At 41.9% G+C, this 15,370-nt stretch overlaps 1 protein-coding gene across 3 annotated transcripts; it reads left to right on the forward strand.

The window, feature by feature from the left end:
• The first annotated feature begins 10,339 nt into the window (after positions 1–10,339).
• LOC115680367 (AP-3 complex subunit delta) lies at positions 10,340–14,512 on the forward strand. Of its 3 annotated transcripts, none has more exons than XM_056314590.1 (2): positions 10,340–13,507; positions 14,011–14,512. In XM_056314590.1, exon 1 carries the CDS (start codon positions 10,608–10,610, stop codon positions 13,494–13,496), a length of 2,889 nt encoding a protein of 962 aa, XP_056170565.1. In that variant the 5' UTR covers positions 10,340–10,607; the 3' UTR covers positions 13,497–13,507; positions 14,011–14,512. The 3 variants fall into 3 exon arrangements, with proteins under 3 accessions (XP_056170565.1, XP_056170566.1, XP_030460027.2); XM_056314591.1 differs by having other exon boundaries at positions 14,060–14,512; XM_030604167.2 differs by lacking the exon at positions 14,011–14,512 and adding an exon at positions 13,651–13,804.
• Positions 14,513–15,370: the final 858 nt, after the last annotated feature.

Below are 15,370 nucleotides of genomic sequence, written 5' to 3' on the forward strand. Positions count from 1 at the left end.
TTCCATGGACCCACCTGGGAACCGGACTGGACTGGACCTATGATTCGGTTCCCGGTTCTCAGTTTTCGGAACCAATCCTTAGTGGGCGGTTTCCGGTTCTAGGGTGGAAACCGCCCACCCGGACTATGCTCATTGCTATCATTGCTTTCGGTTGGAGCATAAGATAGATTTTCTTAAAGCATAACTTATGTTTTTTGATTTTCATACACAAGAATAAGATCCCTCCTCTCGATCCCTAACCAATCACAAATGAATGTTTGGATCTGTAAAAGATTAATTCTGTTGTAAAATATTGCGTTGCAAGTATATAATAGAGAGAATAGAGATTAAGTAGAGAATGCAGATAAATACCAAAGATATATATTTTCTCTTTTCATTATGTTCTCATTTCTTTCGCAATGACCAAAACTAAACTCCTATTTATAAAAAAACAAGAATGTACATATCATTAATGTCAATGTATTGAATACATACATTGAATAGGGAGATTAACATTCATTGGAGATTGTACGTAGAACGTAGGTTACAAATGTACCATAATAGGTACATTGAATATAATGAATATTCATTCATGTATTTCATAAGACTCCCCCTTGAATATTCATTGTATTCATTATATTATGAATGTGCATTGAATGATACCGCCTCATTAAAAATCTTAAGCCGGAAAAATCCAATGGGACAAAAACCGGACAAAAGGGAAAAAGAGTATACAGCACAAATTTTAAGATCTCTCCCTTTTATAGATGCGTTAATTGCCTCATTAAAACTTTAAGCCGGAAAAACCCTGTGGGAAAAAACCGGACAAAAAGAAAAAGAGTGCAATGCATAGTTCATAATATCTCCCCCTCAATTTGAGCTATATAGCCACTGCTGGGGCTAATCAATCTTGCATCTTATGAACTCGCCGCATACCAATGCCATATACTAAGTTCTCAAAAGTTGACGTTGGCAATGATTTGGTAAAAAGATCTGCAAGATTATTTATGGATTGAATCTACTTAACATCAATTTGTCGACTTTCTTGGAGTTCATGAGTATAGAAAAATTTCAGCGAGATATGCTTGGTCTTATCACCTTTGATATATCCTCCCCTAACTTGTGCAACACAAGCAGCATTATCTTCATAAATTATAATGGGAGAATTTGTAACTGGTGTTAAACAACAAGAATTGTGAATATGTGTTATAACGGATCTTAGCCAAACACACTCTCTTCCAGCTTCATATAAAGCAATAATCTCATAGTGGTTGGAAGATGTAGCTATTAGCGATTGCTTCGTAGAACGCCAAGAAATGGTGGTGCCGTTATAACAAAATAAATAACCGGTTTAAGAGTGAGCTTTATGTGGATCAGATCTATATCAAGCATCAGTATATCCAACTAAACCAGAGATAGTGGAATCCTTGTAATAATATAATCCCAAATCTATGGTTCCTCGGAGATAATGAAAAATATGTTTAATTCCATTCCAGTGTCTCCGAGTTGGCTCACAACTAAAACGTGCCAATAAATTTACCGCAAAAGCGATATCTGGTCTCGTACATTGTGCCAAGTACATCAAAGCCCCAATTGCATTGAGATATGGTACTTCAGGACCAAGTATCTCTTCATCAGATTCTCTAGGACGAAACTGATTCTTTTGGAGATCTAGAGACCTTACAACCATAGGAGTGCTCAATGGGTGAGCCTTGTCCATGTTGAAGCGTTTAAGTAATCTTTCAATGTATGCTGATTGATGGACGATTATTCCATTTGCTTTATGCTCAAGCTCTAGATCAAGACAAAGTTTGGTTTTACCCAAATCTTTAACTTCAAATTCCCTTTTCAAATACTCAGCAGTTTTAGCTAACTCTTCTGGAATTCCAATTAAATTTATATCGTCGACATAAACTGCTACAATAGCAAATCTGATTTCTGATTTCTTAATAAACATGCATGGGCAGATAGGATCATTCTTGTACCTTTCCTTAATTAGGTACTCACTTAGGCGTTGATACCACATGCGACCGGATTGCTTTAACCCGTGCAAAGATCTTTGCAATTTTATTGAGAATAAGTTGCGGGGAGTGCATGCATCAGGCATTTTGAATCCCTCGGGAATTTTCATATAAATATCCAAGTCTAATGAGCCATATAGATATGCCGTCACAACTTCCATAAGACGCATTTCCAATCTTTCAGATAGTACCAGGCTAATGAGAAAACAAAATATAGTCATATCCATCACAGGTGAATATGTCTCATCATAATCAATCCCAGGTCTCTGGGAGAATCCTTGGGCAACGAGTCGGGCTTTATACCTGACAATCTTGTTTTTCTCATTTCGTTTCCGGACAAATACCCATTTATATCTAACGGGCTTTACATTATCGGGGATGCTAGTTATGGGTCCAAAAACCTCTCATTTGGCTAGGGAAGCAAATTCAGCCTTAATTGCTTCCTTCCATTTAGACCAATCTTGCCTTTGACGGCATTCAATAATAGATTGCAGCTCACAATCATCATCCATAATTTTATGAGCAACTGAGAATGCAAAAGCATCATCAATGATGATTTCATTTCGATTCCAAATCTCATTACAATATGTAATGGGATTCTCAGTATTCCCAAGATTGGTAATCTTTTCATGAGTTCGTGCCTCTTTAGGGGCAATAAGCTCTTTGGGAGCAAGCACAACACCAGGCTCTTCCGGAGTAGATTCCTGATTCTTTCCCCTTCGTTTTCGAGGACCAGTGTCTTTTGATTCTATCGGTCTACCGCGTTTCAAGTGTGGGGGATTTTGATCCATTTTAGCTTGTCCTTTGGGAACAGCTATCCTAGCTGGAGCATTTGCAGTTGGAATATGAGACTTTGTTACCTTAGTAGCATCATTAAATGCGTCAGGAAGTCTATTGGCCATAGCTTGTAAATGGATTATGCGATGCACCTCGTTTTCACACTCAGGAGTTCTTCAGTCTAATTGAGATAAATTTTTCTCATTCCAGGAGAAAACCTTAACTGGTTTTTACTTCGCAGCCATATCAGTTTTAGGTGTCCCAATTGATGGAAACATTGTCTCATTGAAATGACAATCTGCGAATCTTGCAGTAAAAAGATTACCAGTAGTTGGTTCCAAGAACTTAATGATGGACGGTGAATTAAACCCAACATAAATGCCCAAACGGCGTTGGGGACCCATTTTCGTTCTTTTTGGCTGTGCTACAGGCACCTATACTGCACAACCAAAGGTGCGTAAATGTGAAATATTAGGTTCATAACCAAGAACCATTTGAAAGGGAGATTGTAAGAGACTAGCAGTGGGGCGCAATCTTATTAGGGCTGCCGCATGCAAAACTGCATGACCCCATGCTGTATCTTTGAGATTCGTTCTCAATAATAGAGTGCAGGCAATAATTTGGATATGTTTAATCAAGGATTCTGCCAATCCATTTTTAGTATGAATATATGCGACCGGGTGCTCAACCTCGATTCCGAGTGAAGCACAATACGTATCAAAACTCTTTGATGTAAATTCACCAGCATTATCCATCCTTATGCTTTTAATTGGATAATCAGGGAATTGTGCCTGGAGCTTTATAATTTGCGCAAGTAAACGTGCAAAAGTGACATTGCGCATAGATAATAGACAAACATGGGACCATCTACAGGATGCGTCCACTAGTACCATAAAATATCGAAACGATCCACTTGGTTGTTGTATCGGTCCACAAATATCACCATGAATTCTTTGCAGGAATAAAGGGGATTCAAGATTAACCTTTGTTATAGAAGGTTTGGTAATGAGTTTTCCTTGTGAACAAGCTTCACAATTATAATCTTTGGACAACAATACCTTTGTATCCTTTAAAGGGTGCCCTTTTTTGTATTCTGAATGATTCTTCGTATCATTGAAGCGCCAGGGTGACCAAGGCGATCATGCCATAATCCAAACTGATCAGGGTTTACCAATCTCCAGGATACGGTGGAGTAGGTTTCAACGGCCTTAATCATGACACAATACAAACCCATAGAAGAAGCTTCTAGCTTCTCATGGATGGTCTTCAGGCCCATCTTATAAGAGGTAATGCCAATATATACTTTATTTTGCTCATAAATAGTCTCAATATGGTACCTATTACGACGTACATCTTTGAAGCTAAGCAGATTCCTTTTTGATCTACTGCTTAGAAACGCATCCTCAATATGCAGGATGGTGCCTTTTGGCAAAACAATTGTGGCATTCCCGAAACCATCAATAATCGGAATAGGACGTAATATTGTATGGACATGTGTCTTATGCAATGTCATACTTGAGAAAAAATGTCTACTACGAAATATGGTATGTGTTGATGCACTATCAAGCAAACAAACATCTTCCTTTTTCTCGGTATTTTCCATTTGCATTTATGTTGACAACTTCAGGTGTCAAGCATCATAAAATTTTCATATTAGTTGTAGGGTCAAATAAAATTTCAAAATAATAAATATTATATCAGGTTCATAAGCATTTCATTGCATAACCATATTAAAGAACAATAAAAGGTAATACATTTAAAGAAAAGCAACTAGAAAAGAAATTATTAGAATCATAAAATTCGAAGTCTAAGTTGTCATCCACCAGTCTGATGCTTCATCAAAGTAATCAGAGGTCCTCAAAGAAATCAGAGACATCCAGGGATGCATTTGCTACTTCAGGAGCAAGAGGAGTCCCACCAACATAGATATTGTTGGCCTCAACAGTGGTTATGGCAATAGGATTAATTTCAATGTCATGAGATTCACCACCCTTACCCCTATTTTTTAAAGATGCTTGGTATAGATCAACAAAGTGCTTTGGCGTACGACAAGTACTTGACCTATCACGCCCCGAACCCCATCGAGCTCGCGATATCTCTCTTCGATCGAATATTGCGACGTCCCAGGATGTCGCCGACCCCATACACACAGAGATAAAGCACTAGCGGAAGCAAACATACACCCAGACAATATTTAGAAAGGGGTAATAGGGAGAATACACATTCATTACCAAGTCAAAATTATAACATTACATACTATTTACAATAAACAATTATACACGCATACCGGGCTTCTAAAGTTCACACCACCAACATCAAAAGGGACCAGTAGTCTGGGTATATACTAACTCCAAAAAGGGGCACTTCAAAAAGGGTTACCCTACCCCTAACTAACCCATACGTCCTCTAGACGGTGTCCACTCTGAGTCGGTCTCCCTAGAACCTGAATGTGATTCCCCTTGATCCACCTGCTCCTCTAAAGACTCAGAATCTGCTTCAATCTCGATCGGCTCATCATCAGAATCGTCTGGAACATCAATCGGCGGCTCTTCCTTTGGTTCTTCCTCTGGCTCTTCTTCCGGTTCCTCCTCGAGCTCCTCTTCTTCGGGCTCCTCCTCAGGCTCTTCTCCTAAATTCACGTCCATCGGATCAACTTTTGCTTGTGACTCTTCCGGCTCCGGTTCAGGCTCAGCCACCATGGGTTCGGGTTTTGCAAGCACAGGCTGAGGACCTGACTATGCAAAGCTAGTGTCGAGGCTGGTCATCTTACCATCAGGAGGAGGTATAGTTGATGGATCCCAATCTCCCACTCCATCGAAAGGGACATCAAAACCACGAACCGGACCGAACTCGTCAATATCATCCCGGAAGCACCAGGCTGTATAACTATGGGCTTGCCAAAGGGGTTGTCCTATATCTACCCAGACTACTGTGGTGTGCTTAATCCAAACCATATTGTCATCTATAGGGTACTTTACTACTGCATGATCGGTGTGCATAGGTATGCCAAAACGCTGAGGCGGTGGCGGTGGAGGATTCATGGTCTAGGCCGGGGTTCTGAAAATGTTAATTTATACAACTATAAGACAAGTCTCAATAAGTCGACAGCCTAAACCCCACTTAGGCTATCACGTACCTCCAGACAAGTCCAAACACAATGTCACTCAATAAACACATAACATGTACACAAATGCACTTACCTGGGCTCTTAGTACACACAATCTGCATGTTAGTCTCAATTCCACAAATTCCAACCACATGCACTTTCCAAACTAATCTCATGCCCAAAAGCAAAAGTCGAACATATGGCATTTCCGAACTCCGCATTTCACACTCGTTCATGCACCACCACACCATTTTCATTAAACTTGCCAACGACCCGCGTAAACACGCCTCAGGTCCGATCTCATTTTCACTTGCCACATCACACATCTCACTCTCAATCTCTTTCCACAGCCCGCGTAAACACGCCTCAGGCTCCACATTCCTATCACGACCCGCGTAAACACGCCTCAGGTCCGATCTCATTTTCACTTGCCACATCACACATCTCACTCTCAATCTCTTTCCACAGCCCGCGTAAACACGCCTCAGGCTCCACATTCCTATCACGACCCACGTAAACACGCATCAGGCCGGTTCAATTTCCCACGTAAACACGCCTCAGGGATTAAGTGATCACGCGAACATGCCAGCACGCCATATTTTATATGTACCCCGCGTAAACACGGCTCAGGGCTTTTTAGTGATCACACGTACATCACACGCCTCAAATCTCACACGTTCACATACTTGAACATTAATTAAATGCACTCAAATGCACCCAATTCAACCATCTCAATTCAGCCCATGTAATATACATACAACCATCACATAACATTCCATTTTTCATCACAAAAACCATGGCACAACAAGCACGGCACTACACCACGATTTCACACAATTAAGAGCCGAACCAAATTATACACCCTACGCACCAAACCGAATTTTGCAGCACTTGAATCAACCATACTCAGCCCTCATTTAGCTTCTAATTACTCACCAAATCATCATAATTTCGTCCATAATAACCCTCGTCCAAAACAGCCCACAAAACTACACTAAATCGTGCCTAAACGAGCCCGTCAATACCCGATATCCTAAATAGGGAATAGGGTGTCACTTACTTGGAAATTCCAAGCAAGAACAACCTAGCAAGGGGGCGGCAAGGAAGCGGCGGCCACGGCGGTCCGGCGGTTGGACGCATGGCGGACGGCGAGTGAGCGAGCGAGCGAACGGCGATCCGGCACGGCTCCGGCCAATCACACGGCCAAGGGGGGAGAGAGAGATGGTTCGGCCAAGGGGGAAGGAAAATGAAAGATGATGGTGTAGGCGTGAGAAATGAGGAGAGAAAGTGAAGGAGAGAGAAAGAAAAAGAGAGAAAAGGATTAAATAAGTGGCACCAATAATTGATGCACCTAACCCCAAGCCAAAATGACTAAGTTACCCTCCTCTCTACTTTCCATCCGACGGCCACGATTCAATCTTATCCAAAAATCGACGGCCCAGATCGATCCCCACCAAAAATATCCAAGGGTAAAATAGGAATTGAGCAAAAAGGATAGGGGCAAAATCGTCCAAAATTTTTTATTTCTAAAGTGGGGGTAAAATGTCCAAAATACCCTTCTCATTTTATACTTGGCCTTCATAAAGTCCCAGGGGCAAAACGGTCATTTTCCACTTCCTGCCAAAATTTCAATTTTCTGACGAATCCGGACAAATCCGAGGCTGACCACGCTAATAACAACGTCGTCCAATTATTCTGTCGTGACTTTCAAAATTTTCGATGCCCAAACTTGGTCTCTAATTAATGGCTAAATCCAAATAAACACGACTTGAGCGTATTCAAACTAACGGGCGGCTCTTGGGCAATACGCGAATTGACCCGTGGTCGACACTAAGTTGAGCCACGTTTAAGATCACTCGAATCATGGCGACTTCGGTTGTCATGTAATTGCGAGGATTAATCACTAGTTCCGAGATGTGTGATCATTCGGAATAGGTTTAAGATCGTTCGCAATTCATCTCATGGTCGAGCGGAATCACCCGCGACCCATTCGTATGACATTGGCGAATCGATCCGTGACCATCCTTGGATCAACCTATGTTCGCCCAAAATATCACCTCGACAATCCTTATGGTCGAAAGTCAGTCCATGATAGAATTTCTTTGGTCTCGCAAACTTAAATCCCTATTTAGCCTTACCCTAAATGTTAGTATCCCAAGAGTGATCAGCTCTGGGCAAGGTACAACTACAAGTGCATTAAAGATATCACTCACTTCATAAATTTCAAGTGGGTCGAAATTCGAGATGTCACATGACCAGTGCCCAGTCATGCCACAGCGATGGCAAATACTTTCATTAGTCACCTTTTTTTGCTTCTTTTCTTTGTCACGATTCGGGCCAAAGTTAGATTTCCTAGGACGGTTAAATTTCTTGCCACCCCTTCGAGGATTATGTTCTTGCCTGCGCTTATAGCCCTTAAAATGGCCAGTATTTTTCTCAGAGTTAGCATGTGCTTTAGGCAATGCTTTTGACCCAGCGGGTCTAAGATCATGATTTTTGAGCAGCAATTCATTAGTTTGCTCAGCAGTGAGGAGCACAGAAATTAATTCGGAGTATGTGGCAAATTGACTCTGCCGGTATTGCTGTTGCAATACAATATTCGAAGCATGGAAGGTGGAGAAAGTTTTCTCTAACAGTTCCGCATAAGTGAGCTTGATACCGCATAACTCAAGCCGAGAAACAATATCAAATAAAGCGAAGTTATAGTCAGATACTGATTTAAAATCTTGCAGTCTGAGATTTTGCCAGTCATATTGTGCTTGAGGGAGGATGACAGTCTTGGTATGACCATACCTATCCTTCAACCTCTTCCACGGAGTCTGAGGGTCTCAAACGGATAAATATTGAGTCTGCAAGCTCTCATGTAGTCATGGCCACGGGCTGGTTTCAGCCCGAAACCGGTCCGGTCAAACTCGGGCCCGGCCAGTTGACCGGGCCCGCGGTTCGGAATCGGAACCGGCCCATGGCCTACGGGCCCGGTTCCGGTTCCAGCAATTTTGGAACCGGCCCGGAACCGACGGTTCCGAGCCCGGTTCCAAAAAAAAAATTAAAAATTTAAATAAATAAATTTTAAAAAAAAAAAACCTGCAGCAGGGCCTGCACATCTGCAAGCCCTACTGCGGCCCGTTGTCAGGGCAGCCTTTGCAGGCTGCCTTGGAAACGGGCAAAAATTAAAAAAAATTAAAAAAATTAAAAATAAAATAGAAAATATAACCGGAACTAGAAGTCCCTCCATCTCCCTCCCTCCCTCTCTCTCTCTCTCTCTCTCTCTCCAAACCACAACAAAGCATCGAAACTCAGGAGCGCGCAAGCGCGAGAGAATCGAAATTGGGCCATCATCGGAGAATCCACGGCAGCTCCGCCGGCGATGTGACGATCCGGCGAGCGGGAAAGAGAGCGCGCGAGGGAGGAGCAGAAGAAGAAGAAGAAGAAGAAGATCCGACGCGCCATCCCGCCGCCGGATTCGATGCACCCGTACAATCGGCTCCCAAGCAGCGGACACTCCAGGTCCGGAACCGGAACCGGCCCGGAACCGGAACCGACCCGGAACCGGCCGGTTCATACATAGCCATGAACCGGAACAGCCGGTTCCTAAACCGTGGCCATGTCTACTCTCATGCAAATGACGACGAATAAAAATCAGTGCATTTGCTTTATCTTTTGCATTTGAGGTTCCGTCTTCTGTAATTGCATTAGCGAGACCTTGCCCTTGGAGGTGCATTTCCATGTCAAGGCACCAGGATAGATAATTATTTCCACTCACTTCCAAGACGTGGAATTTGGGCTTTTCAATATTTGCCATAATTCTTGCAAAACAAATGAATCCTTAAATTAATTAGAAGGATTTCCAAATATCCACCGCCACTTCAGGAGCAGAAGGATACTTTTAGATTGGAAATTGGCTTCAGGCCAAGAAAAAGAAAAATGAAGAATTGATAGGAGAAGATGAAGTATAAGTTGATTAATGAAAACAAAGAGAACTCTTACCTTGCAAAAATTATTTACTCAGTTGGTAGATCTTCGTGCTGAAAACGTGTTGTAAAATATTGCGTTGGAAGTATATAATAGAGAGAATAGAGATTAAGTAGAGAATGCAGATAAACACCAAATATATATATTTTCTCTTTTCATTGTGTTCTCATTTTTTTTCGCAATGACCAAAACTAAACTCTTATTTATAAGAAAACAAAAATGTACATATCATTAATGTCAATGTATTGAATACATACATTGAATAGGGAGATGAACATTCATTGGAGATTGTACATAGAATGTAGATTACAAATGTATCATAATAGGTACATTAAATATATATTTATGTATGTAGATTATAAATGTACTATAATAGGTACATTGAATATAATGAATATTTATTCATGTATTTCATAACAAATTCCACGTGATAACTAAAAGCAATTTTAGCCGAAAATGCAACAGTGCTTATAGTACCAAGAACTGAACTCCAAAAGGAAAGCAAGCGCCTCCTCCTTTTTCAGGTTTTCGTGTTTCCCAAAGAAAACCAATCCTCTCGCACAGTTGCCTTAGAAGCGAGCAGGCTCGACTCGCACCAATTCTCCACAAGCTGACGACGAAGCAACCCTTCCTTCCCAATGCCCAAATCCCGAACACCCTCCTTCAAGATCACCAATTCACGCCGCAACTCCATCTGGGCATCGATCTGAACCTCGAAAGCTGATCAAGATCGATCATTTCGGCGCATTCCGATGGCGGGACCGTCGATCATGGAGACCCTTTTCCAGCGCACGCTGGAGGACCTCATCAAGGGCATGCGGCTCCAGCTGATCGGGGAATCGGCCTTCATCTCCAAGGCCATGGAAGAAATCCGCAGAGAGATCAAATCGACCGATCTCCATACCAAATCGATCGCGCTCCAGAAGCTCACCTACCTGAATTCTCTCCACGCCGCGGACATGGCGTGGGCCGCTTTCCACGCCGTCGAGTGCATGTCCTCTTCTCGGTTCGCCGAGAAGCGAATTGGGTACGTCGCCGCTTCTCAATCTTTCAATGAGAGCACCCCTGTTTTGCTTCTCATCACTCACCAGCTTCGCAAGGACCTGACTAGTGTTAATGAGTATGAGGCGAGTTTGGCACTCGAGTGCTTGGCCAAGATTGGTACGGTTGACCTTGCTAGGGATTTAACTCCTGAGATTTTCACTTTGTTGTCTAGCAGCAAGGTTTTCGTTAGAAAGAAAACCATAGGGGTCACCATGAGGTTGTTTGAGAAATACCCAGATGCGGTTAGGGTGTGCTTTAAGCGTTTGGTGGAGAATTTGGAGAGTTCTGATCCGCAGAGTTTGTCCGCCACGGTCGGGGTGTTCTGTGAGTTGGCGGCGAAGGATCCACGTTCGTACTTGCCTTTGGCCCCCGAGTTTTACAGGATACTGGTGGACTCAAAGAACAATTGGGTGTTGATTAAGGTGTTGAAAATATTTGCTAAATTGGCTCCCCTGGAGCCGAGGCTGGCAAAGAAGGTCGTGGAGCCTATCTGTGAGCATATGAGGAGGACTGGTGCGAAATCACTCATGTTTGAGTGTGTCAGAACTGTGGTGGGGAGCTTGAGTGAGTATGAATCTGCAGTGAAGCTCGCGGTTGCGAAGATTCGGGAATTGTTATTGGAAGACGATCCAAATCTGAAGTATCTAGGGTTACATGCGCTCTCGATTGTCGCGCCTAAGCACTTGTGGGCTGTGTTAGAGAACAAGGAGGTAGTGATCAAGTCTTTGAGTGACGAGGATGCAAATATTAAGCTTGAGTCCTTGCGTCTCGTTATGGCTATGGTATCTGAGAGTAGCATTATCGAGATTTCCAGGGTCTTGGTCAATTATGCTCTTAAATCTGACCCCGATTTTTGCAATGAGATTCTTGGGTCCATATTATCTACTTGTTCCAGAAATTTTTATGAAGTAGTAATGGATTTTGACTGGTATGTATTGCTTCTCGGAGAAATGTCCAGGACTCCCCATTGCCAAAAGGGCGAGGAAATTGAGTTTCAGCTTATTGATGTTGGGATGAGGGTCAGAGATGCGAGGCCGGAACTTGTTCGTGTTGCTCGCAGTTTGCTTATTGACCCTGCATTACTCGGAAATCCTTTCTTGCATAGGATCCTGTCTGCTGCTGCGTGGGTGTCCGGGGAGTATGTTGAGTTCTCATTGAACCCTTTTGAGCTTGCCGAGGCACTTATACAGCCCCGTGCTAGTCTTCTGCCCGCTTCAATTAGAGCAGTCTATCTGCAGTCAGTTTTCAAAATTTTAATTTTTTCTATAAATTGTTATCTATCTCAAACTGAAGCTCTTGCTGATTTGGAGCCGGGAGTTCTGGATTCAATCTCTCAAAGGGAAAATTCTGAAGCCTCTCATTTAGCAAGTTTTAGAGCACCTATTGAGAGTGAGCATGACGAAGCTTTCAATCCTGGGGTCGTAGATCGGTCATCTGCAGATATTTCCATAGAAGGCACTGGTGATGTGGCTGATGGTGATGGTCAGACTTCTAAATTTGTTTCTTTCAGAAAGAATGGTTTTACACGTGAATCTATTGCGAACCTGTTAAATCTAGTTGAAGTGGCCATGAGACCATTATCGGTGAGCCTTGAGGTAGAAATTCTTGAGAGGGCATGTAACATACTGGGTCTGATCGAAGTTCTTAAACGAGAAATGCCTGCTCAGTTCCAAAATGAAAAGGTTTTGGAGAAAGAAGAAATTGAAGTTCTAAAACTGATCAAATTGATGAATGATGCTTTCTCTGAAGAGCTGGGTCCTGTCTCAACGAGTGCCCAAGAAAGAGTTCCAATACCAGATGGTCTAGTTCTCAAGGATAATCTTGCTGACTTAGACGAGATCATGGGTGATGTTAAATTACCTTCATCAAGTTCATTTTCTCTTGAGAGTCCTTATTATGGCGAGATAATGGATCCTGCTTCTTCTAACGTGCAAAGCAAGGAAGATTCAGAAGCATCGAATGAATCCACGTCTTTGCTTGCAGAGCACCGTAAGAGGCATGGCTTATATTATCTCCCTTCAGAAGGAAATGGAACTATATCAAATGATTATCCGCCTGCAAATGACCTTAAATCAGTTGACACTAATCAGGATGATACTGAAGACTTGGTTAAGCTCACGGCTCAGTCGCTTGTGTCAAAGAAAAAGCCAAATTATGCAAAACCAAGGCCTGTTGTAGTTAAACTCGATGAAGGAGAATCAGTCCCTGTTGTACCAAAGAAGCAAGATTCAGGGGATGATTCACTATCAGGGGCTGTGCGAGATATTCTATTGGGTGACGATGCTGTGAAGTTATCTAGTTCAATAAAAGGAAAAGAGACAGTAAATGCAGAATCTCTGGACTCAAAAGAGAATATGCACGACGTGGAAAATACTCGCCATCGAAAATCTAGTTCTAGAAGAAGCAAACAACGGCCCCATCAAAAAGAGAGAGGACAGACAAGTCCAGAGAAGCTTGGCATGGAAAAAGAAGAACATGGAGGAAAAGTGAAGTCAAAGAGTAGTCATCATCATGGCCGGCAGAAGAGCCGACAAAAAGCAGAAGGCTCCTCAGACGTTATTGTTCAAGCACCAGTTATCCCAGATTTTCTTTTATAGCATTGAATTATGTGAGTTTGTCTTCTTTAACTGTTGAATTTCTTCTTTTGCATCTCAAACCTGAATTCAGACTCCGAGTGCTAGGCTTAGTTCTGCTGTAGTTTACACATTTTTTTTCTTTTCTGATATAGTTTTGTTCATCATGAAATCTCAGATCGGCTTCTTTTGTTGTGCAATGTTGTAGCTGTGAAGATGAGCAGTTTGAGATTTTCTTTTGTTATACTGGCCCAGTGAACTTTGTGTAAATTCCGTCTGCCTCCACTGCGCAGAATTTGCGATCTCTGAATATGAATCTTTTGTTTGCTGAAGTGCAATTTATACAACTTGACTTTAGTTGATGGAAGAATTTCTTACCCTCCTGTCTCTTTTAGTTGTTCCGTAGCTATAATGCACATTATGTACTGTACTCTGATCCTAGAGGCTAAGGTAGTCGAAAGTATTGAAGAGCACGACATGACATTGTCTATGCACTGTGACTTGGATTACTGAGATAGACTGATGACTACTCTTGAAGGTCTTCAAGCACTGATTTGTTGGGGCATGACTTTTGTGACTTGAGGCAGATCTATGGAGCAGCATCCTCTCATTTCGAGTTCCAAAAGCTAGAGAATCTCGACTCAAGCCAATATAACGTGATGGCCAGTGGTGTTCCCTCTCCGTAAATAAAGCTACAGTGTGGGCTTCATTGAGCAGATGTGTTCATTGTCTCTGGTTTAAACCCATCTTAAGCAGCACATATATAGTTATGAATACCGTGAGTTTGTTGAATATCAAGGATGCTCAAATTTCAAGAGCTTCTACTCCTATGAAATGTTCATGGCTGCGGTGGTGAATTCCGCCGATGTCTGAATCAGTGTCGAGTTAACATGCGGGGAAGACGGGCAATACTGGGGGGAAACTTTGGCTTTGTCAGCAGTTCCTTTTTTCATTTTTGTCGACTTTGATTACAAGAAGATTTTCTCTTTTATGTTTACCAACAACAACAAACAATTACAACTTCATCTGATGTTAGTCCAGAGTGCTGTGGCCTGTGTTTACTACTTTTCTCATGAAGAGAAGCAAGTAATTACCCCCAAAACATAAACATCGGACGGTGTGATTACGGCGGATTTTGGACTCGATTGTTCTCTCTTGTTCCAAAAACAAACATGGAGTGTTCAGCCTGAACTGTTCAGGAGACGGCTGGGGTTAAGCATGGTTGGTTGGTGGAGGCGAAGAAGGAAGGGGGCAATTAAAGCAGTAATTAGTTTGCTTCGACTCTTGAGGGGCAATTTAGTCTCTTTGCACCAAAGGCTGTGGATCTAGCTATTCAAGTCGTGGAAATAAAGTCCCACTTCAAAAAAGATTTGCTTGATTAATGAGAATTTGGGGTTCTTTATCTAATACCATTTTGAATACGTGAAATTTTATGATATAATTTTAAAACAAAACTAATATATCCTATTTAGAGGTAATTATTCCGAGATCTCAAGTCATTATCTCGCAAAACAAAAAGTTTTGAACAAGTAGGTTAGATTAAAATTAATATTTTATAAAAATGTTGACTAGGACTTGTAAACCGTAAAGTATGTGAAAACCACTGAGAATTTTAAAAAAACATAGCATGGAATACAATCTTCTGAATTCACTTTCAAGTCATATTAAGATACGGGAAAATCATTGAAAATATCAATCAAGAGCCATATATGTTAAAATTTTTGAAATAACAAATAATCTTCTCTTTTTTTTTTTGAACGATTCTTTTCAACGACTTCATCATTAATAGGATTTTCTTTATCCCACGGGACCACGACAACACGCGATACTAAAATTAACCCTGGCCTCGAGCCCCGCGGGTCCAATCGAGCGAGTCTAGGCTCCAGGCACCTTTGGTA

This window comes from Syzygium oleosum, unplaced genomic scaffold (genome assembly GCF_021117445.2).
Source record: "Syzygium oleosum isolate NSW1041296 unplaced genomic scaffold, Sole_v2.1 Sole_v2.09, whole genome shotgun sequence".
Classification (NCBI taxonomy): Eukaryota; Viridiplantae; Streptophyta; class Magnoliopsida; order Myrtales; family Myrtaceae; genus Syzygium; species Syzygium oleosum.

Excerpts from the sequence above, each read along its gene's own strand:
- LOC115680367 (XM_056314590.1), top strand. The coding sequence starts at position 10,608 with ATGGCGGGACCGTCGATCATGGAGACCCTTTTCCAGCGCACGCTGGAG.